Source organism: Neurospora hispaniola, assembly GCF_033458365.1.
Source record: "Neurospora hispaniola strain FGSC 10403 chromosome Unknown B0T23scaffold_5, whole genome shotgun sequence".
Lineage (NCBI taxonomy): Eukaryota > Fungi > Ascomycota > Sordariomycetes > Sordariales > Sordariaceae > Neurospora > Neurospora hispaniola.
In genome coordinates, this window is record NW_026944410.1 from 1,251,238 (window position 1) to 1,277,200 (window position 25,963).

At 52.1% G+C, this 25,963-nt stretch overlaps 9 protein-coding genes across 9 annotated transcripts; 5 read left to right on the top strand and 4 right to left on the bottom strand.

Annotated features, from left to right (window-relative positions):
- Positions 1-48: 48 nt before the first annotated feature.
- On the top strand, positions 49-258 carry B0T23DRAFT_319707 (uncharacterized protein; the record flags this gene model as incomplete). The annotated part of the gene is made up of 1 exon (XM_062835138.1): positions 49-258. One exon carries the CDS (start codon positions 49-51, stop codon positions 256-258), a length of 210 nt encoding a protein of 69 aa, XP_062691612.1.
- A 281-nt stretch (positions 259-539) lies between these two features.
- On the bottom strand, positions 540-2,433 carry B0T23DRAFT_161688 (uncharacterized protein). The gene has a single exon (XM_062832737.1). It carries the CDS (start codon positions 1,933-1,935, stop codon positions 757-759), a length of 1,179 nt encoding a protein of 392 aa, XP_062691613.1. The 5' UTR covers positions 1,936-2,433; the 3' UTR covers positions 540-756.
- Positions 2,434-3,825: 1,392 nt separating this feature from the next.
- Positions 3,826-6,381, bottom strand: B0T23DRAFT_161713 (uncharacterized protein). The gene is made up of 3 exons (XM_062832738.1): positions 5,713-6,381; positions 4,067-5,564; positions 3,826-4,002 (listed from the first exon to the last, which is right to left on the bottom strand). Exons 1-3 carry the CDS (start codon positions 6,088-6,090, stop codon positions 3,944-3,946), a joined length of 1,935 nt encoding a protein of 644 aa, XP_062691614.1. The 5' UTR covers positions 6,091-6,381; the 3' UTR covers positions 3,826-3,943.
- A 3,163-nt stretch (positions 6,382-9,544) lies between these two features.
- On the top strand, positions 9,545-9,730 carry B0T23DRAFT_318246 (uncharacterized protein; the record flags this gene model as incomplete). Its single annotated transcript, XM_062835062.1, has 1 exon — positions 9,545-9,730. One exon carries the CDS (start codon positions 9,545-9,547, stop codon positions 9,728-9,730), a length of 186 nt encoding a protein of 61 aa, XP_062691615.1.
- Positions 9,731-11,878: 2,148 nt separating this feature from the next.
- B0T23DRAFT_405272 (Alpha/Beta hydrolase protein) lies at positions 11,879-13,063 on the top strand (the record flags this gene model as incomplete). Its single annotated transcript, XM_062838972.1, has 2 exons — positions 11,879-11,909; positions 12,159-13,063. The coding sequence occupies 2 exons, from the start codon at positions 11,879-11,881 to the stop codon at positions 13,061-13,063; spliced, it is 936 nt and encodes a 311-aa protein (XP_062691616.1).
- Positions 13,064-14,068: 1,005 nt separating this feature from the next.
- Positions 14,069-15,802, top strand: B0T23DRAFT_318025 (uncharacterized protein; the record flags this gene model as incomplete). Its single annotated transcript, XM_062835047.1, has 2 exons — positions 14,069-14,336; positions 14,541-15,802. 2 exons carry the CDS (start codon positions 14,069-14,071, stop codon positions 15,800-15,802), a joined length of 1,530 nt encoding a protein of 509 aa, XP_062691617.1.
- A 1,055-nt stretch (positions 15,803-16,857) lies between these two features.
- On the bottom strand, positions 16,858-17,894 carry B0T23DRAFT_319639 (histone-fold-containing protein; the record flags this gene model as incomplete). Its single annotated transcript, XM_062835133.1, has 3 exons — positions 16,858-17,046; positions 17,156-17,287; positions 17,784-17,894. 3 exons carry the CDS (start codon positions 17,892-17,894, stop codon positions 16,858-16,860), a joined length of 432 nt encoding a protein of 143 aa, XP_062691618.1.
- Positions 17,895-19,198: 1,304 nt separating this feature from the next.
- On the bottom strand, positions 19,199-19,933 carry B0T23DRAFT_161818 (uncharacterized protein). The gene is made up of 2 exons (XM_062832740.1): positions 19,601-19,933; positions 19,199-19,434 (listed from the first exon to the last, which is right to left on the bottom strand). The coding sequence occupies exons 1-2, from the start codon at positions 19,822-19,824 to the stop codon at positions 19,251-19,253; spliced, it is 408 nt and encodes a 135-aa protein (XP_062691619.1). The 5' UTR covers positions 19,825-19,933; the 3' UTR covers positions 19,199-19,250.
- A 1,655-nt stretch (positions 19,934-21,588) lies between these two features.
- On the top strand, positions 21,589-24,917 carry B0T23DRAFT_405275 (uncharacterized protein; the record flags this gene model as incomplete). Its single annotated transcript, XM_062838973.1, has 4 exons — positions 21,589-23,111; positions 23,224-23,450; positions 23,533-24,478; positions 24,797-24,917. The coding sequence occupies 4 exons, from the start codon at positions 21,589-21,591 to the stop codon at positions 24,915-24,917; spliced, it is 2,817 nt and encodes a 938-aa protein (XP_062691620.1).
- Positions 24,918-25,963: the final 1,046 nt, after the last annotated feature.

Below are 25,963 nucleotides of genomic sequence, written 5' to 3' on the forward strand. Positions count from 1 at the left end.
GACCTTTCTATTGGAATTCTCAATACCTCTAACAATTTCTCACCTACAATGGCTGTTTCCCAAACGTTACTAGTGATCCCAAAGTGGGCAGAGTTCCAGGAGCAAGCAAAAGGCGGCGTGATCATAGAAATACACTCCCGGCATGTCAGCGCCCATGAGTTGAAGGACACGCTAGAGACAATGTTTCCACACTCAAAGTACACCATCCAGGTTAGTATCAAGCCAAGGTCCTCCCTCCCCTTTTCACTGTCTGTCTAACAAGTGTTCTCAGCTTAGGAGAGACCGATATTCGATAACGTTTCCGGAGCGACGAAAGTGTGACCTGGATCAGGTGTTGCTCGGCCCCAAACCATCCGGTCAATAATCCAAGCCACCTATAACCGCTCCTACTTCTACTCCTCTATTGGCGATTGAGTCGATTGAGGAGTTACCCTCACCAAATGCAGATACTACCCCGATGATCGGGCCTCAAGAAACTCCTAAGGCCATTCTCATGGGCCTAAAAAGTACGCAGCGGGAAGGAATTTTGCATCGCACCAGGCGTCTTTTGCTAGGTATAGCAAAATGTGCTAGGAATGCAGCAACAGATTTGTCCGTCCATGACTGGCAATATTGATAGCTCACACATGGTTGTCCAGGAAAGTGGAAGAAAGAAAAGAGGGGATTTAAGGGAAGGGTTGAAATCATACGCTGACACCCGGTTGTGGACATCCTCCCGCTAAAGGTTCCGTTCCGATCTCGGGAGGATGTTGAGCCTCAAGCCGCAGTGAGAAGTGCCTCCTTTCCCTGTTCCTTCAAGGTCTGTCTCACAGCCTTCAACACAACGTGGTGGACACTTCTTGGCGCGGCCACAAATCCAAAGTTCCCAGTCAGCTTCCTCCCCTTTGTCAGATCAATCTCCTTTCCATCAACATCCGTAATCATGCCACCAACTTCCTCAAAGAGAAGCATAGCACCGGCATGATCCCAGATCTTCGCATATCTATCACGTCTCTTGTAGACCCAGACCGTCATGTTCGCCAACCCAAGGGCCAGGGTCACCCACCTCGGCACCCACCCAAGCAGGTCGGAACCTGGGAACTCGACACCGAGCCTCTCGGTAGCCGCCTTGTGTGCATCGTCCACGCCCGATCCTGGAGTATTCCAGCATGATACCGACCTCAGCCCGGAAACAGTCACGCCATCCGCATGTCTTTTCAGCAACTCTGAAGCGCCCATGGTCAAACCAGAACCCTGTCCGACAAACAAGGGCCTCACGTACGCCCCGAAACCTCGAACCGCATACACGATACACCCTTCCTCGCCATCTTCATCATCATCGCCCTTGAACACGCTCGCATTGCCCACCGGTGCCGTCGCCTTCCTGCTCAGCAACGGACACGCCACCACGCTGAGAATTTGCTTCCCACCCTCGAGCAGCGCAACATTGATAGCATACTGCTCACCACACACAAAGGTTTTGGTGCCGTCAATCGGATCAAAGACCCACGTCCGTCCCGAGTCGGCACCCAGTCCGTCCTTGCCACCATCGCCGCACCGGTCGACGAGCTCGCACACCTGATCCTTGCTTTCAGGCGCACCCCGCTTCACCACTTCAGCAATCACAGCATGCGACTCATTCTTGTCGTTGCTGGACGAGGAGACCTCGTCAACGCACTCGTGAATGACATCATACACGCGCTGCAGCAGGTCGGGGTTGTCGCGCAGGGCGGCAGCGGACTCCTCGCCTACGAAGCTATCGGTGGGAAAGGAGGAGGAGAGGACCTTGGTGAGGTAGGCCTGGATGGCAAAGTCGGCTACGGTGACGGGAGAGAGGTCTTCGGCTTTCTCGATGGTCCCCTTGTTGGCGGATGCCAGGACGTGTTTGGAGATGCGGGCGGCAAGTTGGATAGTTGGGATGGCGATGGAGATTTCTGTTGCGTATGGCGTATCCATTTTGTATTGTATATGTTTTCGTGCTTTTTTATCTATGCAGAACAGAAGTTCTTTGGAGTAACAAGGGACATATGGCACAAGCTGGGTGATGACGGGAGTGGTGTATTGTTGCTTTCGTATGAGATGACACAAATTACTGAGCGAGGTTGAAATTGGGTAGAGCGCTTACGCATTGAGGCCCCACTTTTAATAACTGCTGTGCTCCTTCCCGTTATACTGGAAACTGTTTGGCTCTGGAATGTGAACATCACCTGACTCCAACAAGGATCGGGGCTGCCACTAGCTAGGAATCAAGCACAACAACTCGATCGAACACAAGAAGGCGCACCAACTTCTCAGTGAGTTCCGAATTTCTCATTTTTTCCTCATTGTGCCACCGCCCTCTGCGGCTAGTGACTTCCTCACATAAGGCAGCAAGGATGGAAACTACAAGGAAGTTCCAAAGACACAAGAAACGTCACGTCTTCTCTTCCAACGGTTCAAGCCCACATCCTCATGATTGTGTGCCAAAGTAGACGGTTATAGCATTAAAATCATATTCTAAGTTATCCAAGGAAACCGTGAGTGATATAGGTACAAGCAATAGACTATTAAATGACAATGAGTGAAAATGGTTCAACTTCTTCCTGGGTTCCAAAGGTCGAACGGGCAACTGTCCTCTGCGGACTACCGACGCCGTGGCAGGTAGAGAGACAGGGGCAATACACGGACAAACAAGAGTGAGGGTGGTGTGTGTATGGGGAGGGTGACATGTATTAGGTATTGACAGCGTATGTCTTCTTTTAACATCCTCGCTAGCAAGACGCGGTCCTTAAAGAGTCCGCCTAGCAAAGGACATTGTCATGACCATCTAGGACGTGACGTCGTAAACCATAACAGTCGTGAAAGCCCGTCAGCCGGCCCTTTCCTCTCTACGTCATCCCAACCTTCAGGCCTGCAAGACCGTGTATACCTGAAGACCAAGACTTTCAGCAAATCGAAAAGTGAGCAAGCTTGCTAAGGCCTGACCAGGCCATTGGCGTAAGTGGTTGCCCATATAGCTGTAAAAAATAAATAGATATAAAAAAAAAAAAAAAAAAAAAAAAAAAAAAAAACCTTGTATCCCAAAATCTCTCATCTCTTCCGTGTCTTCTCTTTTTTTGTGGTATCCGATCATCGTCATCATTTCGGGTATATGCAGGCTCATAAACCGAGGAATTGTCGCCCGAATCCTCTGAACCAAAGCCAATGCGAGGCGTCAAAAACCAAAACCATGGTCTTTTGAGCATTTGGAAAGTCCACCACATGCTATCCGAGACCAGCAGCGCAACAGGCGCTTGCAAAGAAAGCCAAAATCTCAAAAAAGCCCATCCGATACGCTAGATGGTGGCCAGATGCAAAGATATTACAAGTCGCTTTAAAGATTGGTCATAAAAGGGAGGTGGAGCGCACATGTCGTCGGTAAGGCAAATTAGGAATGCCGCGCTTTCTCCAGAAAGGCATTTGAAACACCGATCAAGAAGTTGTTGTCCGTCATCTCAGCTTGCAATCAAAAGACTCATAGTTGAAATCGTGTCGGATACCCAGGACCAACACTTTTCAAAAGCAAGCGTGTGAGGCTGAGGAGGACGACGAGACGGCCGCCGTAGACGCATTTGGAACTGATGTTGAGGCTTGAACTTTGGGATCTGAGGCCCGGGAGACGTTGAATCATGCCGATGCAAATAGTAAGAGATGGACCAAAAGGTTAGAGGATGCCGATATCGCAAAACAACTGCCACATCAAGATCCATCAATTGATGATTGGTTAGTAAACGAGGCGGTGAGCGGGGCTTTAGCGGCCCCGATCGGAGAGGCCTCGTCTCAGCAGATTAACGACATCCAACTACCGCTGCATGGTAAGACAATGCATGGGCCCAAAGGTTAAAAAAGTGGCAGCTCCGCAAAAGAGGCCATAAATCAGACATCACAAAAGGGCCATCCGTGAGCATTGCCAAGGCGGCGGAGAGCTTGTTTCTAGATTCCAATCCTACTGGAATCTTGAGGAGGTGGACGTTGCCGCTCCGCGCGTACCATTGTCGGACGAATCTGTTGTTTAGTTGTCAGTAATGATTATCTCGGAAAGATCAAGACAGAAAGGCTCTAGACTTACCACTGTCACGCTGCATGTGACCGTTGGTGCGTCCCCGTCCGGCAAAGCCGATGCTCTCACCCCAGTCACCACTGCTCGGTCCATGAGGTTGACGCTCCGGAACGCTGCGAGTGCTGTTTCCATTCAAAGGAGAGCGTTGGCTCCCAATTGCGCCAGGAGTCTCTCTGGGCCTGAGGCGGTTGGCGCTGAAGGGCTCGCTCAGCGACAGGGAACCAAGATCCGAAATCAATAGTGAAGTGTCCTTGTTGGAAGCTGCTCCAGGTGTGGTTGGCGTGGTCATTACGCTGTTAGGTCCACCGAGGCTGGCGCTATACTCGCCATACTGAGCAATGCTGGAGCTGTGAAGGCTGCTCTGTGGGAAACCAGAAGCTGAGAGCGAAGGGCTGGGTGTATATGATCGCAGATCCGCGAAGGACTTGACACCGCGTAACGCGTTGATGCCGCCATCGGGGCTGTCAGGAAGCTCCAGAGTCGGGCCGTGTCTGCCCTGTCTACCCAAGGTAGCAAACTGACCCGGAGCATTGGCACGGGACTCAGCAAAGTCAATGGTGGCGGCACGGCTAAGACCACGACGATGAGCATCAGCCGACACACCAGGGGAGATGTGCATAGGAGGCGCCATGCTCGCCAAGGTGGCAGTGGCCGTGTCTTTGATGACGTGTAACTGGCGGGTAGGACCTTCGCCAACTGAACGGTGCTCAAGACCCATGTTGTGAGCCAAAATGTGAACGGTACGACGCTGCTGGGGGGTAATGCTGGCAGGGAAGATGATGATCTCACGGTTGGGATCATTTCGGAAGAGAGTCAACTCGGTATAAAACTTGAGAGTTTCGGGGTTGTTGAGGTCAACATCTCCTGTAACATCATCCTGGTTAGAGTTTGGCGGCAAAAGATCGCGGCGAGACGACTTACGCAACGGCGAGTTGCGAGACCTGCTAGTGTGAGCGGCATTCAAGGAGTGCATGGAAGACTGGGAGTGCAGGGCAATGGGCTGGTGTTGCTCCTCCAGCTGGCCGCGCTTCTCCCTCTTCTCGCGCTCGATGCGCTCTCTCTCGTGCTCAGGGAGCATCTTTTTGTACTCCACCCTCAACTTTCTGCCTTGAACCTCGTAACCATTGAGCTGCTCGATGACGGTCTGGGTATCCAGGGGGCTTTGAAAGTTGGCAAAGGCAAGACCACGGAAAATGCCGTTATCAAAGTGGTAGTTGAAGGCATAAGGCTGGGGAAGGCCAAGGTCGGTCATGATTTGGGTAAGCATCTCCTTCCTCACGTTGAAAGGAATGTTCTTGATGACAATGGCGGTAGGGATGAGGTCGCTGCCGAGGGTCTTGGAATCGTGGCGAGGGTCGTACATGCTGCCGGGATAGCCATGGCGGTCACCTGCGAAGTTGCCATCGCCGTTCAGAAGACCCACAGACTGGCCAAAAGTGGAAGAGTACTGTGTCGAAGGGGTGTTGAGAGCATGGCTTCCAAGGCCATTTTGTTCGGACATCCATTCCTAAAAGCAAGCGACAGAACCACGGTCAGCAAACATGCATCGTACATACATGGCAGGTAGTGAGAAAGATAGCGGACAGGAGAAAGGGGCGGGGAGAAAAGGGTTGGTGATGGTGCTAGATGTGCTGTAGACTAAAGATGAAACGAACCGTGGGGAGAGCCCGACGACCGCCATTGCGCACCCTATTGTCGCCCAAAGCGCCATTCACAGTGTTTGCGCCGGCGTTATAAGCCCAAGCCTGGTTGTTTCCATTGAAGCTGTCGGTCGCGAAGGCAGCAGCGGGTTGTAGCCTGTTGTGTCGGAAGGCGGCGTTGTCGTAGGAAGCGAAGCGATCGTCGGCGGCGGCGGCGAAGAGGGCAGCAGAAGGCTGGCCGATGGCCTCCATCTGCCGCTGTGTCATGCGACTTACGCCCGTGAGGCCGACGGCGGTGTTGTAGCCCGGCCGCGAAGAGCCGGGAGAGCGGTTCGCGTTGTTCATGGGGTAGGCGGAGGGAAAGTAGCCCGAGATGTCTGGCTGTGGATTCATCTTTTTCTTTCTCCTTTTTGTTTTTCTTGGGGTTCCTCCAAGCAAAGTTGTTGTGAGGAGGCGGCCGAGACAGCTGGTGCGGGAGAGAGACCAGCACAGACCAGCAAAACCAAGCCCGGACTTCAGAAAATCCCCAAAGGTTGTTGTTGTTGACCTGACGGACTCCGGGGAGGGTGGGCGAGAAAAGAGGGCCGAAGGGGGTGGTAGCTTCGGACGAAAAGACACGGACACGGACTGGACCGAGACTGGACGATACTGGATTTAAGGCCAGGCGGTTGGGAGTTGGGGTTAGACTGATGTTGATCGGACCAGGAAGCGCCGCGTTCTGCGAAACAAGCGCTGGGCGTGCTGACGGTGCAGGTGTCAGGGAGACAGACGGGGAGGCACCGGAGGTTATAGGGAGACAGGACAAACTGGCGAGCAGCTGAAGCCAGGTTTTTTCTGTGCTGGTGCAATGCCAGGCCTGGCGGATGCGGATGGGCGGAACTCGATTGCAGATTTCTCGTAGAGTGGAGAGGGGCGTGATTTTCCAATGACGCGGAAGAGGGCCGCTGCAGCTTCCCAGCAAGTGTGGAAGTGGAAATGGACGAGTGGACGACGCCGGCAGACCAGACGAGAGGGAAATCTTTATGTAGGATGGAGAGCCCCCCTACTAAAGAGCGGAAGTTAAAGAAGTTTATAAAAAAAGAAAAAAAAAGGAAAAGGGAAATGCCGAAATTCCACAACTGTGCACCGCGGAACAATGCACGAGCTCGACTCGGGCAACTCGTCCAAACAAACAAAAAAGGCAGCAACTCCAGGCAACGGGCTGTAACCAGATCGAGTGTTGCCAGATGCAACAACGATTGTTGTGTATATATGCGTGGTGTATGCGTGTGTGCGCGCGCGTGTGAGTGCGCTTGATGTCTGCAATGATCGTTCACGTCGTCCCGTCTAAGTAGATAGCTCTATACGTTGTTATCGTCGAACAGTCGTAACAACGTCGGTCGAAGTTGTTGTTGTTGTTGTTGTGCTTGTAGTTGTAGTACAGTAGCGATGTTGACAACGGTGACGATGATGCGGACGGTAACGTTGGTTGGTCGGATCCAAGAGCTCCAACAGGACGGGAGAGGGGGGACAAGGAGAATAAACGTATGTACGTAGTGTGGTGAATGGTGAGTTGGAGATAGACCCGACGGGGAGTTCCAGGTTTCTTGGATCGGGTACGGTACGACGCCGAAATGTAAAGAGAAGCGGGAGGGTCCGTGGATATGAATGGGCCGACAAGAAAGACGGACGAGGAGAAGCAATCCAAGCACACTAGAGGTAGTAGCGTAGTGAGTGAAAAGAACAGAGGAGTTTAAATCGCTCGATGCTAACTAACGAAATTTCCTTGATGTCCTTCCTGCAGGCGCACCTGCTTTTGTTTTTGGAATTCGGAGGCAACTTGTCTTGATGCCGGGCTATGGAGCTCGTACCTGTTCGACGGTGGGACAGTGACGAGGGACCCGGCGAGGACCCTGACGAGGGGGAAAGTTCAAATCCCGTCTAAGTTTATTCTACCACACTAGTGAGGATAAGGTAAGGTCTCAACTCGACTACCTTCCTGCTCGTTTCTGTCAATCTTAACAGCGCTCAACTGCACTGTAAGTTCACGCCTGGATGAATGCTTTTGATGCGAATGCACGCCCTGCAGCACTGCAGCCCGAAAATCGACTTAAAAAAGCAAAACAAAAAAAAACCAAAAAAAACAACAACAACGAAACACCAAAGAAAGGCAGACGGGATATGTGGCAGCGCGGCGGCCCCTACCGTGCGTGTCTTGCGTGAGTGCGTGCACCTGGAAGGTCCAGCCAGATAGGCCCCCCCATGAATAAGGGACAACAACCTGCGGTCTGATGATCCCCAATACTTCTTTTTCTGTACAAGCACCTGGATCCACCAAAGTGGACCCATCTGTCTTGCGCTAGAAGGATGGACTGCCGCCTTGGCGCCTCCTGGGGCGGCTGCCCTCCCGCCATCCGCCGGGCATCACCCAGCATGCGTGTTATCCAATCGCTTTCTTCATTTAGGTTGCGCTCCCGCTAATCTTGTCAATCACTCGCGGAACACTTGCGATGCCCATCACCACGCGTGCCTCATCAAAGACACCATGCTGTCCATCACGGCCCATCTGTATCGTCCCGAATTATGAGCATGCTACAGAGAACTCGCATTGTTCTTCGGGACTGACGGGCCTTGTCCTGGGTCAAGTGGCATACAACAGGCACTACCCGGCAATCCGTGTAGGTGGAGGCATCATCCACTTCTTATGAAGACTGTTATTGCACTATCATTTTCATCAACGTTTCTATGCAAAATCAGTTTCCTTCCTATCTACCTGAGCCCCTTGTCCCTTTCTTGCCTTCCCCCTCTTGCCCCCTGTCGTACAAGGCCATCGAAGCTCCCTGGCAGGTCGGACTCAATGGGATGCGCTCCCAAAGTTGCCAGAGGCAAGAATCCCACATGACGGCCGGGCTCTCTCCTCTTCTGTCTCGCTCAGTCTGCAACTGCGTACGGCTAGCGGCTACAGGAGATGCGAACCTACTGGCATCGTGTGCGCGGATATCACCATGATGAGACGGAGTCCATCTGGGGCCTAAAGCCCTGGGCGATCGAGCTCTTGTGGAGGCACCTTGAGATTATTCTCGTTTATTTTGGGCTTCTCCTGTCGCTGCTTTGTTGCTCTTTGTTAGGCCCTTGGCCTGAAGAGGCAACAAGGCTCCAGAAAGGTGAAAGGGGGGAAATCGCCATGTAACGCTAAGCACGACAGCCAAGATTCGCGACGACGAGGTCTTACCGGGGTGATGAGGAGCCAGAGCCCAGCGACTTCTCAAAGAAGCTTCCATTCGATCCATGGCTATGGAGCCGTACACATGGCCCTGCTATTTGCGAGTCTTGGTGCTACTGCGTACATAATATAGGGTGTACCACGCTGGAGATGCCACGATCCCGCCTTTTGGTTTCTTCTCCACACCCGAATCGGCTACCGTCCCCTAAATTCTAGCGAGCAACCGGTGCAACGCCGTTTTGTTTATCACAGGGTCGACATTGGGGGACAGTTAGGAGCGTGTATCACCGGTGTCAAGGACCTTGCCCCCGTCGGCCGCCTCACGCTCACCGCGCATTCATTGACTCGCCGTGACGTGCCTTCTGCGAGAAATCTCCCACAGATCTGTGTTTCTGACCTAACCGGTCACCCGGTCTTTCTTGTCCGTGCTCCCGGGACCGGGGATCCATTGCCGAGTGGGGTCATGCTGGCCGGGCCCCTGACAATCGAGTCCTGACGCCCTCGCAAGAGATTGCAAGCCAAGCGGTGCTCATGCTGAAATGGTGAAAAAGGGGCTATAATCAAGACTCATGAAGAGGAGAAAACTATTGCTGGACGAGATAGATTAATATGCCATCGTGGGGTCACGCTCGGCAACGCTTGGCCATGGCTTCATGGCTGCCGAACCGGGAGAAAATGTGGGCTATTTTTGAGACAGAGATGGTTCATAGGTTGCAGCAACCTGGAATATGGAACGTCACTGTATTTTACGGACACAGTCATTGTTGTGACTGTTGCCACAAGGTCAGGCTTCGATATCGCGGTGCGGCCGAAAGATGGAATCAAGAATGATAGCAACGAAAATACTTTTCTTAAGTCCACGCCATATGCTGGCTGACCGCTCGTTTGCAGAAAAATTCGTTTGCAATGATCCCCAGTTCAGAAATGAGCTTAAGAATTAAATGCTACATGTAACCGTAAAACGGGACGCTATTAGTACTCAAGTTGTTGAAGCGGTCAACAACACTCGAGACTGACTTTGAAGCAAAAAAAAAAAAAAAAAGACATGGTAGAAAAGCATCGGTCGGAACGGAAATATTCTGGCGTCGCATGCAGGTCGGCTCTTTAGCCCTGTGCCTGACGTTTTTAATCTGGGCTTGTGGGGAAAGGGGACAGACACCCTTGACGATTTTGGCCCCCTTTTCATACCCCATACCGGGTTGCTCTGTAATGCTGTTCCTGCCTCCGGCGGCCGTCCGCCGGCTCCCGCCAGATGACCGAATCCGCTAGGCCTGTCCCAACGGTGTCGTCCCAGAGCGTTTGGTTTACCACTCTTGACTATTCCTCCCTTTGCGCCTCAATTCTTCATCATTGACGGCCTAGAACCGCTGGTTCGAGAAACAGAGTTGGCTCGATGATTGACGACAGGTGTTGTGAGCGGTGCCACTGCACCAGCTCTATTGCCTCACTTAATACGTCGAGACGTTTCCCAGCCCAGTTTCCAGACAACTTAGTAACCCAATAGACCTTTTCACCCCGCCGCCTCTCTCCGCCGTGTTTGATGACGGAAGGTACGGAAAACCTTGGATGCAGATGCCCCTGACTATTGGTCACGGAAAGATGCAAAACCCCGGGTTCCCAAGGATAAAAATATATGGTCTCTTATCGACAGCCGCATTGAGAAACCACCGTGATTGAGGCAGGTGGCTTGGGTCCAATCATATTTAGTCAGTCTCTCCGTCAGGCGAGAACTTCGACGACGGCCAAAATACCGGTCGATACCGGATCCTCTTGGAGGTTGATGAGGCTATAAGTTCTGATGCTTCCATTAGTTGGTGATCCCTAACTGATCTCGGCTCTTCTGGCAAACAGCCGGCAAGACAGGGCGATGCTTAGTTTGTTGCAGCGAAGAGAGAGGCATGCGCAACGCACGTCGCAACCCACTCCAGTTATTGTTCACAGACGGGCTCTCATTGGCGCTTGCTCGTTTCTGCGCCAAGACCAGTTTATTGACGACGACTGAACGGTCAACCTTTTGTTCCAGACACGCTGCTTTTTGAGAGATGAGGAGGACCAGTGAATCGGAAATGCGAATGGGCATCGCTTCTTTGACATTTCAGAAACGACTCGAACGGGCCGTGCAGCCCGCGAAACATACGTAATGTACAACCAATTATGTCTTATGAATGAGTCCGCGCCGTCTCGCGACTCTGCGGTCGGCCGTTGGCATATTTTTTTTTTTTTTTTTATTAGTTGGTTGATCCTGTACCTCACTCACAAGTTCCAACCGCATGCCAACTGCTTGCCTGTCGCAGCGCAACGGCCGGTGGTCTCCGAGCGAGAGCTTCCATTAGCAAGAGTGTCGTCCAAACTTGATGCGCAATAACAGACTGCGTTGCACCACGTTGGACAGACATGTTGCATAGGTAGATTTGGAAAGTCTCACAAAAGCCTGGCCACCAGGTAGCGAAGGCCTAGGTATAACGTTTTGAGACATTGGGACGAGGAAGGCTGACTGTCCATCCCGTCTATACCCCGCATTACGGTGTGACGCCACTCAGTGCTTCACCTTACCGGCCGATCCCGTTGCAAGCAACCCCGCACGTGTCCCGCTCCGTACCGCAGTCCGTCAATCCGTCCGAAAAGGATGGGGCTTCCTGACCGGGGGCGGTAGAAACTGTGGAGCCTTCTACGTCAAAAGTCCACTGCGGTATCGCGAGCTTCACGACTGATGTAATTACTGTAATTTTCAGATATGCAGAACTATTGATACTATAGGCCTCTGTGCATAAGTGGTGACTTAGCGGAGGCCTTTCACTAGCCTACTCTATCCCAAGGTGAACCCTAACCCTAGCTCACCCTATTCATTTGTAACAGACCTTTACTCCGACCTCTTAGTTAGCTCACAGAACATAATATAGTCTAGTACGTGTTTTAGTAATTTACTTCTATACCCGCTTGCAATGGAAATGAACAAGAATTGTCTTTGTTTGTATAAACATGGTTGTGACGAACCAGTCTGCCGCTCCCGGTAGGAATCGCCGAAGGGATGCCCGGCCACGACGAGCGGGACCCCTCCGCCGACCCGCCCCACCTCCCCCAGATTGACCGCAGCATGCATCCCGCCTGCCGTCATCGAACCAGCTCGAACTTATTCAATCACCTAATCAGCGTACATTTGCACCACCCGTCCTTGACCACTTATCTCTCACTACACTTGGACCTTGCTGAACATCCATTTGAAACCAAAGAATAAATCAAGCAACAACAATCACAGCAGGAAAAACTGAAAACAAGATGGCAGTTTTCTCGCTCCCGTCCGGACGGACCATCTCGTACGAGCTCACTTACTCCAATGAACCCACCCGACCCACCGTCCTCCTCTCCAACTCGCTCGCCTCCCAATACCACTTTTGGGACCACATCGTAGAACGCCTCCACGACGCCGGATATCGCGTTCTGCGCTATGATCACCCCGGTCACGGCGCCTCTGGCGTGCCCGACAATCTCTCATCCACCACTTTTGCCTCTCTTGCCGAAGACGTCTACGCCCTTCTAACCAGCCCAGACGTCGCCACTGCCTTCCACGGCCACCACTCCCCAGATGCCGCTTTTACCCCTTCACTACACGCCTGGATCGGCGTCTCCATGGGTGCTGCCTTAGGCGTCGTCTTCAGCAGTCGCTACCCTGGCGTCGTCCAGAGACTCGTCATATGCGATACCATCTCTGCTTCACCCAAGAACGCCGGCGTGTCTGATGCGTTGGGACCCCGTGTGGCTGCCGCCAGAGAGCACGGATCCATGGAGAAGGCCGTGGCCGAGACTATGGACCGCTGGTTTGGACTAGACTGGATCAAGGCCAACCCAGCCGAGGCGGAGCGTGTGCACACATTGATGAAGCAGACCAGCCTTGATGGCTTCGAGACTTGTATTGCCGCTCTTAGGTCGGATTCGTTCGATCTACGACCTTTGATATCTGGGCTTGGAAACTGTGTCCAGCGTGTGCTATTTGTGGTTGGCGAGAAGGATGCCGATCTACCCGAGAAGATGAAGGAGCTGCGGGATGCTTGCCCGGAAAACCTGAAAGCTGAACTTAAGGTCATCCCAAATGCTGGGCATGTGTCCTTTATTGACGGGAAGGAGGACTTTCTGAAGGCTGTGATGCCATTCTTGGGCGAGAACTAGAGGGTCACTGCCGGACAGTGGGAACATCTGGTGCTAATGGCGGCTGCAGTGGCTCGAGTTTGGTGATAGAACGGTGATAGCGCTGGACTTCCCAAAATCCGAACCACCATGTTACTCCGGCATCACACTTTTGAGCAAAGTGGAAAGGCTGACGACGAGCATATGATACAGACTTAGAGATAGCACAGAAACGACAAAGCTACTTGAATTACTCTACAGAACCCATCCCAGTACGTGTCAAACCAGGCGTGCCAAGTTGCTTCGTTTTATGGGAGCGCTCTATACTGCCCCGGTGGCGCCGTTCATCTTTGCTGACTGATCTGCTCAGAGGCGCATTGTCAGAAGCCCTCCTTTCATTCCAGTTCATTGGCTGAAGCCGAGTCTTTGTCTCTTCTTTTTCCTTTTTTTTTTCTTTTTCGTTTCTGCTTGACGGTCCGCGTGGAAGTTCCCCATGTTCCGCGTGGCGCACCTTTCAAAAAAAAAAAAAAAAAAAAATATCGAGACAAAGAACACGCTCGAGCAGCGAGGTCTATTTCTGTTGGACATGCGCCATCCCAGAGCTTCTTTGACCTCTACCCATTATGCAACCTGGAAGCTCACAAGAAGAACATCATATAATCAATATTCCGGACGTTCTGACTCTGGAATCCTTACGTTGTCAGCTCTACGCTACCTGTTAGAACTCTGAGCGCCCTCCTCCAACCTTTTTCACTGCATCCCCGGTTTTCATCGCATCTGGCTATAGTCTGATTTTTAGTCCTGCCGTTACCAACAGGCTGGATACTGTAGTTATTTTTGCTCCTCCGATTTGTCAATCGACTGTTTATTGTTTCTGTTGGTCAATACAATTCAACAGCCCATTCGGCACAACACTTGGAGAAAACGCTTCTTTCCGCGCTTTCAACCAACGAGCTCGCCAATCCTCCTTCTATTCCTTATAGACCTTCAAACCCACAAACTCAACGAGCGCTCAACTCAACAAGGACAGACAAGAGTCCAAACAAAATGCCCTCTAACCCTAATGCAAAGGCAAAGCCACCCAGGCTCGTCCTCTTCGACATCATCCCAGAGCTAACCATTGTCACCGGCTCTATCTCAGAGATGATCAACTCCCCCACAAAAGTCAAGCCTCAAAACAGTCCCAACTCGCCCATCACCGATACTTTTGATGGCAGTGGCACCACCACCACCACCACCACCACCACCAACAACAACGACACAACCAAATTTTCATCAACTCAGCCGTCACCCACTAGTCCAACCACCAGCAGAAGTACGCCATCAAGCAGCAATCCCCAAAAGTCTCCAACACCACCAACAAAGCCGCCCATGCTCTCGCCTCCCGCTCCCTACCCCTGGCTGTGGTCCTGTCACTCCTGCCGGTCTGTATACCGGCTAGCCTGCACGAGGAGATGTCTGGAGTGTGGACATGTCTTTTGCTGTTTAATGCCTGCCATTAATCAAAAGGAATCTGAAGAGAGAGACAAGAATGGCAAGAAAAGAAAGCGAAGTGGAAGTGGCAGAAAAGGAAGAGGGCCGTGTACCGCCGAGTTTGATTACCTGGGTTGGTCGGCGTGGGGAAGCTATCGACGGAGTGTGACGGGTGCTGCTGCCAGGCGTGCTTTGACAGTCGGTGGTGGTGATGATGATGATAGTGGAAAGAAGAAGTTGGGATCGAGTGGGAAGAGGAGACTTACCAGCGTTTCTCTCTCTCCTCGTCCCTCCCTTTCTTCCAGCTCTAACAACAAAGATACCACCGCCACCTCTGACTCCGACTCATCCCAGTCTGCCAATGACAAAGTCGCCGCCGCTCGCCTCCAAGACTTTTCAACATGGCATCTCATCCCCGTCCCCCCCTTAGACTCATCAAGTCCGTCTTCATCTTCACCCCCAGGCCCAGGCTCAAAATCGCCTAGAGCTACAACCCTAGCCTGGCATCACGTCTCTGAGCGCGAGACCGGCTCCATCGCCCGGGCCAAAGAAAAGATGTACGTCGAACGCACCCACAACTGCTGGTCTCACTGCGACTATCCGTCCGAGTGTCGACAGACTGTCATCGCTGCGTGCGAAGAAGGTCGTGCCAAGATTGACAGAAAGGCCAAAAAATTGGTGTGGGTGAATGATAGGGAGAAGGACGCCATCGAGGCTCGGAGGCGTAAGGAAAGGGAGAGGGAGAGGGAGACTATGAAGAAGGCGTTGGGAGCGAGGAGGAGTAGGAGTGGACAAGAAGAAAGGGAGAGGAGGATGGGTGGACAGAGAAGTAGTGGGAGGAAGGGAAGGGGACACGGGGGAAATGGGAGTGGGAGTGTCGGGGAGAAAAAAAGTGATGACTCTTCTTCGTCAGCGTCGACCTCCTCTGCTGGTGGCAGCAGTAGCTCTTCTTCAGACGCCTCGGGTTCGGAAGATGAACAGTTGCTTGTCAAGGAGGCGACTATCAAGTTCGATTGGAAGGAGACCATGATAGCAGCACAAGGGATGCAGAAGGACCCGGAGGATGACAACACCGGCAACCTCACGATTGCCACGCTCGAGCCCTATTCTAGGCTGGACGGCTGCAGTTCTCGCCAGGACTGTTACATTACCATGGTTGCAGATGAGATGACGATTGATCCTGCGAAGCTGTTGAAGGACGATCTGGAGACCATTCCAGTTTCGCCGGTGTCGCCCTTGGCTGGAGGCCGTCTCGCTCTGGGAATCGCTAATCCGGACATTTACGAGTCGTTTGCCTCATTCATTTGATTCGGGCCTATGGAGAATGATGTGGCCATGCAAACGTGATCAATCGTCCCGGAAGTAAAAACCTTGAAAGGTAGAGAGAGGATCAAAGCTCTGACTGACACATATCGTCTTTTGATATGTACGAAGATTCCATGGTCATGGATCAGTAGGACATAGAATCTTGCTTAAGAGAGTTCACCAAGTTAGCTTCCAGAATGACAACAATACTTGGATCTACCTTACCTGCGTCTTCTCATGTAGTAATCGGCAGCGGGCATCAGTGTCGTCCGAAACAGCAGATGGTGAGACTGAACACATTGTAGTCACCATGAATAGAGTTGCGCATCCCAGACTGTAGAGAGAACATAATAAGAATTGGTATCGCAAATTTTCAAGGCTCTTTCTTGTGGCCTTTATTCCGCCACTACCTGCAACCAGTACCAACCAACACGTGCATTTAACGTGTCCTGATGTTTTCCTCGCTAAGCCCTTATGGCCGAGTCGTACTATAAAAACGATAAAGAAGATTCATGTTGTTACAGATATCGTAAAAGAGCTGCTGTCGCACGCCGCGCCGTGACGAGGGGAGATTGCTCGCCGTTCCCAGTGTGTGGTGCGCTCCAAGACGACGTTATGCGGTGAATGGTCTCCCTCCTCATCGCTTCCCAAGCGGCTTTCACGGCTGAATGATACAGAACGCTTCGCTTTTCGTGTGTGTTTCGAACGCACCACCCTGCTGGAAGTGTCGCAAGGGAAGTTCGCCGTCGTCTATGCGCTGCGCTTGTTGCCGTCGCAGACACCGGGAGTGCTCGGCTTTTTCAAGCCATGGTTCGGTGGGCCCCAAGCCCGTGTGCGTATCCCAACAACAAATAATAGGAAGAAAATACCCAACAATACAGCGGCGTTAGGGTTGGATTAGCAAAGACAAACCCCCCTCCCCCCCCCCGGCATCACCCCGTGACATCCCTTGAATAAGCCGATTGCTGTCCTGCCCGTCAGCCCGGAGCGGGGCTAAAGAGATGCAAGACAGTGTGCGAAACGTGTGCGACGTCGAATTTTTCGGTGCAGTTGTGGACTTAAGCCTCCTGAGCCTTGGCTTTCTTCTTCTGCTCTACCTTGAGCAGAAGGGCGCGGTTAATGTGGGGGAGGACACCACCGAAGGCGATAGTGGCGCGGATGAGGGTATCAAGCTCCTCATCTCCACGGATGGCAAGCTGAAGATGGCGGGGAGTGATACGCTTGACCTTCAGGTCCTTGGCAGCGTTCTATACAACGGAAATCATTGAGTTAGCCATAAAGCAGGTAAAACTTGGACATGGGAGCCTCCTCGTCGCCAAGCAATATGGCCGTGCGGATGGGGTATGGATGACTTACACCCGCAAGTTCGAGGACTTCAGCAGTCAAATATTCCAGCACGGCAGTAACATAGACGGCAGCCTTGGCGCCAACGCGCATCTTGTTTTGGGTGTTCTGCTTCAGGAAACGCTTGACACGACCGCAAGGGAACTAATTAGATTCAAGTCAGCATGGCGCGTCAGACACATGGCAAACTCCAGAGGACGGAAATGCACGCCGCAGCTCCGCCTCGTTGTCAGAGCGAGAAATCCAAAGTTAGGAACCGGAACAAGGTCCGAGTGCGGGGCCAGGGTGAGAGAAGGATGCACAGAACAACGCGTCCATATCAAGTTGAAATAGTATCGCATACGGGGCGCAATGGTGTTTTTTTTTTCTTTTCTTTTAAGCAGCGGCGGGGTTGCGTGCGACCGACATGTGAGGCAGCGAGTTCGCGTTCTTCGTAGGTTGGCACTATGGGGTTGTCGGGAAATGTAGGGGGCTCGGTGGACGCGTTGTGGTGTATCGGCGTGATTCCATCGATATCTGACGACAGGGATGGCGGATGCGAGCAAAAAAAAGTTGGTTGATGAGGAGACGTCGATGATGCAGATCGGAGCAAGAATTGAAAGCGGACAGAGCCATAAGCTAGTCAACGATAAAAACGTACCTGAAGACCAGCGCGAGCAGAATGGCTCTGCTGCTTCTTGGAACCTTCGACGCCCGAGGTCTTTCCACCCGAGCTCTTGCCGCCAGACGACTTGCCCTTTCCGCCAGCCATTGTGTTTGTTTGTTGGTTTGAAGGGATTGAACGGGGTGGGTTGGTTGTGCGCGGGATGGGCGGATGGACGTAGTGTCGAGAATAAATCGGTGGTCGTGACGATGCTGGATGTTGATATTGACGGGGCAACGGCGCGGGATTTGCGTGGAACTGGTGGAAGTGGATGAAGCGGGGTTGGCGGATGGAAAAGTGGTGTTTTGGCCGGAAGGATGATCGCGACGAGGTTTGGTGTTGAAGTTGGCGCCAGGAGACGCTCGAAAATTCAGAAGGGCCGAAGATGCATGCCACTGATGGGCCCTTTGATGTTGTGTCCTTCCAGGTGATTGCCCGCCGTGTTTGAGCGCAACCGCGCCTGAGACATGCGTCCGTACAGGAGGGAAGGTGCCGACCTCCAAGCCAAGCGAAGGAAGGGAAGCTCGAGCTCAGTCAGCTAACAGCCAGCTCCCGTGGGTGCTTTGCTTGCCGTGTGTGCTGATTTGTCGCTGTTGCTGATTTTTTTTTTTTCTCCTCCGCAGAGGGAGGGTAGGTAGGTTCAGTTAGTAGGTAGGTAGGTACCTTGGGGTAACCTTGGGTACGGCGAGCCAAGCAGACCACTTGACCAATTCGAAGGGAGCTCCGAGGCTTGGCAATATCATATCATGAAGCTCCAGGCAAAGGCCCAGCCAGCAAGGCCTCGAGCCAGCCATGACGACCCAGTGAGGTCTATCTCGAGACAGATAGCCAAACCTCAACTCAGCCTCGCAAGGGCCGTGGCTGACACGGTCTTGCAAAGAACCTTGCCGACATGTCTGCAATGAACGGCCCAGGAAAAGGCCTCCCAGGACAACTTAAGTCCACGTGATGCAAGGGGAGTCGCATACCTGTTGCCCGACGTTGAGAGCACCTTCCTGGTTTGAAGCCATGCAGAGATCCGCGACGGGCACTGTCCAGGCCGGCCACCCAGCTGGTTAAGGCGGGCCAAAAGCCGTCAAAGTCTTTGGCAATGAAGGCCTGAGCATCTTCACAGCAGATTTGCACGCTTTTCCGAGGCTGGCGTGGTATTGCAGAGTGTCTTGAAATGTTGCTCAGATAGTGTGATTCGGAGCGTTGGGTGAGCCTTTGCCAATCTGCCGCTGGTTGTTGTGGTCCGTGACCTTACTCCAAAAACTCGTCGCAGCCGTGCCAAGCTTTCTCATCACGACATTACAACTGGCGCAGTGTCTGCCAGCTGTTTGCGCTTGAGCAGAGCCGTCTGTTTTCAGTGGTGACTTGAGGTTCAATTCACAACGAACTATGTACCTAAGCTTCCAACATGAACGCTTCAACGTAAATTGTGCAAAGATGCACACAGTAATTGTGTGCCTTCTTCACCACTTTTCAATTCCCTCTCGCAATCCTCGCCAACCTCTCAGCCTCACATCTCCGTCTTTCCACTCTCTGCAATACCTCCAGCCTATGACGGTCGTTGCTGATCGGGTCCTGATGCCCCGAAACCCGATCCGATACTTGGGTGGTAGTGTCGTGGATGTATCTGTTCATCATGGAGCCGTACTCTCTTCTTCTGGTGACACAAGATGCATTAGATAACTACGTTTGCCATTCCATCTCTAAGATGGAAGCGTTTGGATTATGTTTGTAGCTAAACAGCCAACTACCAAAGCGATGCAGAAGTGCGACGGGATTCTAGGATTGGGAAAAAGAAACAAAGAAACCATGACAAGACCCACTTCGGAGCTTGGGCCGGTGCGGGTAGATCCCCGGCTCCCGATGTGGGGCCGACCGCCGCGCCTTTTGAGCCATTGCCGCTACCGGTGTTGCCAGCACCGCCGCTGTAATATGTGCTCATGATGAAATGTACTATCCGACTGTCATATGTAGTGTACGCTATTCCAGCGGGAAACTCAGTAGGTAAAGATGATAGATAGAGGTAGCATGGTAAGGTGGTGTGCATAGGTCTACTTCGAGGAAAGAAAAAATGACTTTGTTCTCAGGCAGCGAGGAAGAGCACTTTTTATCTTCTTTACATGTAGGCGTTCATCCTCCAAGGTGATCATCAAATCGTACTCAAAATTCCTGGAACTTATGGCAACGTGCCTGCTCTCACCAACCTCGGTGACTGTTGCTTGTCATGAGGCAGAACACTCGCCTCGATCTGGCTATGAGCCCATGTTAATGCCCGCGCTGGGCGGGTTGAGAGCAACAACAACCCAACAGAATAAGAACAAACCGAAGGGATTGAGGCGATGATGATTCAAGACAGAGTGAGTGAACTAAATAGAACTGATTCGTCAGATAGTCACCTGGAAGCCATCGGCACTCGGCACTCCGTGGTATAATGGGCGTGAAGGGTGAAGCTTCCGCGCGATGCCTAGCAGACAGCCCTAGGCTCCATTCCGCCCCTGTAGCCGAAAACCGCTGAGGGTGGAATGAAGCATGTGACATAATAGATAGGACAGAAGAGAAAATGCGCAGTGCAATCGATGACTGGTGGATGTCACCCCTGCTCAGAGCGAAGTGAAAGTCAGTGGTGGTCGTCCTGACTGTAGAAATTTGGAGACCAAAGGGGTGAAGCCGTAGGAAGCGCTTAGCCAGGCCGTTGGCGGAACACAACTTGGACCGATGCACAACGAACGTTCAAGGAAGAAGGCAGGGCATCACCTGAAGAGTCTAAAATTGATCCGAGTCCTAGCATACACGTCGGTCAGCAAGGACTTGATGGGAATGCGTTCGGGAGATTCGAACCACTTTAAGAGAAAAAAACAATCTGCAGCACAAGCGACAAAGTCATTTAGGACTTCGGCGTTTGGGCAGTCTGGGGCATACCGATAGGCGTACAACGGACAGCTTGGGCTCATTGAGAACTGCTGATCAAATGTACACTACATTTACAATTGGTTGCTGCTAACAGCCTGACAGAATCAAGTCAGCTCTTCAAAAGCAACGTAGGACAGGCAGTTTCACTGGTGGCCTAAGGAGACTCGGTCGAGTGTAGAGAGCAACCCGGAGTCTGCCCGGAGCCTCGTCTGGAAAGCAAACAATTTGGGCAAGCCGTGTCACTTCTCATATTTTTTTTAATTTTTTTTTTTTAAAAAAAATAATAAAAAGGAAAAAGGGAAAATTCATGGGGCCATCCACTGTGTGGCTATAAGAATCTGAAATGGTAGTTTAAACACCAAAGTTTGAACCAATCAAGCCGTTGCAATATTCAACAGCCTCAAAATGTTCGGTGAACCTCCGGCTTTTGCGCCGCACTGCCACATTAAAGGTTCCTGAGCTGCAAGGCCTCCAATTTGTTGTGAAATCTCAACCACTAATGTTCTCTCGAACGCACTTGCCTGTATTCCTTGTCAAATCGACTATTATGCATTTGGCTATGCCTTTGGATAGGTCCGGGTCGATGTGCCTCTCAAAGGGTCGTCTGTGTACCGATTAGAAGAGTATTGTTCAACTGGTCACTTTTCAAGGTAATCAAGTCGCTTCCTCTCTGGTGTCGACCAAGTTAGAGGAGGCGCCTTATGGTTCGCGCACAAACGCCTGAGTATGATGTAGATAACCAGCATAAAGCCTAGCGAGTGCAGCTTCTTAAAGCAGACAGAACCTAGACCCTACTTTTCCTCCCCAGTCCGAGAACAATAGGCCGCGTAGCCTGGCGTTCACCTGGTCATAACTGGGCCCCATATCGTCGGCAGATTTCAGAACTCAGCCATCAGCCAGCATGACTTCCCTCTTGAGAGGGCCCTCGGCAACAGGGCAAGGGGGACGCCTCAATCAACCATCATTTAAGGCAGGCACCTCTCCGGAACTTGCAGTCACAATCAAGCCGGCCCAAGACTCCTATCTTCAAGACCGATCCAACAAGCGAGTGGAATTTGACAACCTCGAAAGCAATACCAGCGAGGGGACCGAGTGGGAGGAGAGATACTTTCAACCACGGCGCTCAGATACGATTTTCTCGAGCTTCTCTAACGCCTCAACAGTAACGAACACCACCGAGCCAGACCCCTTAAGTCCAGCCACTGCCTCCTTCGAAGTAACGAACCTTTCCCAGTATCCTTCGTCGCCTTGGTTGATGCAATTCCGACGTGGCTCACCCGCTCCAATGACATTCCATGCTGAGACACATTTCAAATCGGAAGCAGGACTGGATATTCATTCTGTGGATATGACGACAGCAAACTTTACTGCTGAAGGCTCATCGTCGCCGAGGCATATCATCTCGCCGAACTTGAAGCCGAGACGAACATTCCGGGAACAGGACACGCTCAGAAAGAACTTGCAAGACCCAGCCCGACATCTGCCCAAGTGTAGGAGGAAAGACAGTATGAGCAAACATGCGGTGTTCCAGGTTGGCCCGCCTTCTGACGCCACGCATCCTGAGAAGCCGTTGGTCAGCCAGATCACTGCAGGACTACGGGCGAAGTCCGCAGGTGATACAAATATCGTCATGCCGGTCTGCCCAAAGGAGGAGTCTGAATCACTGGTACCAGCTGCAAAGACATCCCGCAATCTCGATTTGCCAGACCTCCAAGGCATGCAAATTGACGAAACGTCTGGAGACGTGAGAGCAGATACGACACAAGAATCAGTTCCGCAAGACGTCGACACCCCCACGTCCGGGAACGGCTCATCCCCCGAAGGACTTTCGCCGTTGATTATGACTCCTGGTCTCGATGACCCAGAAGACATTGAGACTTCCCCGAGCCACAACTTGGACGCTGGTCTGATCCAAGACGTCTGTGAACAAATTCTCAGGCAAGCGTTCGATACAGAGTACGACGACATTGCGCATACCGATGCAGCTGGTGAGGCGTACAACACCGTTAGTTACTGCCTGGATGAGCTGTCAAAAATTCTACCGGATGAGAGTCTGTTCAGCTCCGCCATATGCATCCAGGAGCTACCTCGCGGAGCGGGCCACATTGCGCCGGCCCAGCAAGAAGGAGGTGGCTCAAGCTCTGGAACGGGCCGCCATGGGGGAGCGAACAATGGGTCGCAGAAGAGACCGAACGATGACGGTAACGGGTACCCCAGCAGAGGGCCTGATGACGGTTCTGGTCCCGGAGATCGAGGTCTCGACGGGGGCGGTAACGATGGCGGGATAAAGAGAGCGCGTATAACGACCGAATTGGGAGATCAGGGGTTAAGCTGTCCGTTCCGCAAAAGAAATCCCGAGAGATTTAACATCCGTGACCATCAACAATGTGCTGTTCGTCCATTCGACAACATATATGAACTGAAGTAAGTCTCCTACCTGTCTTGATAGAGTTTTGATGCTAATTTGTCGCTTGGGTAGACGCCATATCAAGAATCTCCATAAACAGAAAACTGGCTCTGCCTACCATTGCCCTAGATGCAAAGAGGACATGCGGTCGCGTGAAGCAGTGCAAGCGCATCTTGCGGTTCCGAGAGACAGCATATGCAGCCCGCAAGAGGGAATTGCGAGCCGAAATCCGGAGGATGGCATCACGGATCGACATGAATTTTTGCTGAATAACCGGAAGGCAGATGGCAAGATTGATAACTGGCAAGATCTCTGGCACAACTTGTTCGGTTTAGACGAAGAGGTTCCGGATCCTGGTGAGTGTTTTCCCATAGTGGCCCTTCTGTGTTTGGGTTTGTGTTTTTCGTGCGGACTGGTTGGCTGACAGTGGGAATGAAGATTTTGAGCCTCCAGTCGAGCGCGAAGAGTTTTACCGAGATTTGCAGAACGCTCGCCCACAACTCAAGGAGGCCCTAACCTCGAACGAGGAGTTGAGACGATTCGGCAACCAACGGTCCGAGGGACACCACGTGGAGCAACTGGTTGACATCTTCTACAGCCATATTGGCCAAGTCTTTGACAACTCCCGTCGCCAGCCGATGAACATATCCCGCCGCCAGAGAGTTGGTAAACGCATCCCGAGGGTTGAACCCTCGAATTCGGCAAGCCCAATAAACCCAGTGACCCAGAAACCATCCCGAAGACTGGGTCAACTCGCAGTTCCGAGGCAGATTGTCAGGAAACGGCTCATCAACGGCGACAGTAACGGAGGCAGCCTAGCTTCTTCTCTTGAGACGATTAACAGCGCCGAGTCGTGGGCGAATGTCGGCCAGGCAGAGATGGTGACGAGGGCAGCTCCAGGCATGAATAGTTCGGGGAGCGTGCAATCGCGCCAGGAACAGGTTGCGCAGACAGGCGTCGGTGTGGGCGCATCACCCTCGAGTTTTCGTCAGGCTCGACAGCATGATCTCTTTGTAACTCCGAGCCCAGTTACTCCCCGAACCCCCATCAACCCTCAGGTCGGCTTTGGTGCTTACGGCAATGAGGTCGCTAACCTGAGCCAGCCAGCTCAAGCTACACGGTTTCACCATGGCCGACAGGCTCTGGTAGATTCGGGGATCGAGATGGTGAATTATTGTCGTCCTACGCAAGGCATGAACGGACTGAGTGATATCCATCGCGCCGAGGCCAGAGGAATCTTCGGACCGTCGCCACAACCGCAGCAACACAGGCCTGCAGAGATGAACTTTGGGGGACCCTTACCTCAGCATCTGGCTTATCAGCAACAGCCAGAACATATGGAGCTGGCCAGCCCCGATGATGCTCACATGATAATGGGAGGGATGTATGCGTCAACCTTTGACTGGGATTTGAATGGTGGTGGGATGGACCTGTTTCCCCAACAGTATCAGGGGGGCCCTTCAAATCTTTGATAATGTCGAAGGTCCATTGGTGGGCACTGTCATCGACAGCGCTAAGTCAAGGTCTCGGATGTCATGTCAGGTGACTGGGATCGGATTTGCGATGCTGCTAGAGAAGCTGAAGGTGTAAACACAAGCAAACATGGTCCGGATTGTTTTTTTCTTTTTCTTTTTTTTTTTTTTGGGGGGGGGGGGGGGGGGGGGGGTCGTTTTTCTTCGGCTGTTTTGTGGTTAGGTGGGAGAGGAGAGAGCGATATGTACGGGTGTCAGATGACATTGCGCTGTCTCCGTGCACGAACCAACCCCTCCTTCCGCTCGACCAACCAGTCCGATAAGAGAGATAGCCCCCGCCCCGCGCTATAAAGATAACCGATAAGATAGATACTACATAGAGAGCTTTTCGAAGTCCAAGAACCTACCAACGTGTTTTTCATCCTCTATTCTAGTCATCTGTTTCTTGAACTAGATGTGATTATGCAGATTTTGCTCGCTCTACCATGATTGCCACTCGCTCACCACCGAAAGGATCATAGCCTGCTGCCCGATACGTAAACACCCCACTACATACACTGGACCGAGACCTGTGGTCATGTAGGCTTTCATCAACCTTCATTCTAGATGTACTTGCTTCTTCTCGTCCATCTCAAAGCAAGCCATGTAGTCCTCGACCTACACACGTCCATATTTTAGAGCCATTGAGGGACTCTGGTGCGAAGACGATGTTCGAGTTTTCGCCAATGGTTACGATGGTGTCAATGGGGAGCTGGACCTTGAGTTCTACTAATACGACCATCACCCCATCGAAGGCTCTCTGCGGGAAACGGCCCCCAAGCGAAGGGTCGCCGATAAAGCTCGCTTGATGCACGATAACTAATAAGCGGCCAGGTGTACCAAGCCATTTTCTTTCGGTTGAGGATCATTCGCTGGGGTGATTCCACGATAAATTGACAACCAACCTCTTCCTTTGATCCTTCATGTACTCGACGTTGGGATTTACTCTCGATACTGAGATCGACTGCAACCTTTGTCAACTGGAGCAAACAGAGCAAAGGGCGGCTTGTACGGGAACATCAGACCCTCTTGGCTAGCATGAGTGTATAAGCGAAAAAGCATCTCATTTTATTGGAGGAAACTGATGATTCAAAACGATCTTTATCATGGTTCAAGAGTTGAGTTTGTGGTGAATGATGTTCTTCCCAGGTTGTGCCAGGTTGTGTCAGACCAGCTGAAGGTCAGTCAGTGGAACAGGGAGCGGGGACGTTGGCAGGTCACTCGTGTGTTTCTGGAATTGGAAACAGTCAGGTTAGGACAGTACATGTTTCTTGCGCGCACGCTCCAACGGCGTCGGCCAAATAGATCCGAGAGACTAAAGTCACCCCACATTGTCCAGGTACTGCACTAACACTTAC

Excerpts from the sequence above, each read along its gene's own strand:
- B0T23DRAFT_161713 (XM_062832738.1), bottom strand. The coding sequence starts at position 6,090 with ATGAATCCACAGCCAGACATCTCGGGCTACTTTCCCTCCGCCTACCCC. Across the intron at positions 5,565-5,712 it reads GTCGTCGGGCTCTCCCCACG|GAATGGATGTCCGAACAAAA; the intron begins GTTCGTTTCATC and ends GCTTGCTTTTAG. Across the intron at positions 4,003-4,066 it reads TCACATGCAGCGTGACAGTG|ATTCGTCCGACAATGGTACG; the intron begins GTAAGTCTAGAG and ends ACTAAACAACAG.
- B0T23DRAFT_161688 (XM_062832737.1), bottom strand. The coding sequence starts at position 1,935 with ATGGATACGCCATACGCAACAGAAATCTCCATCGCCATCCCAACTATC.
- B0T23DRAFT_161818 (XM_062832740.1), bottom strand. The coding sequence starts at position 19,824 with ATGCACACCACCTTACCATGCTACCTCTATCTATCATCTTTACCTACT. Across the intron at positions 19,435-19,600 it reads GCACCGGCCCAAGCTCCGAA|AAGAAGAGAGTACGGCTCCA; the intron begins GTGGGTCTTGTC and ends TTGTGTCACCAG.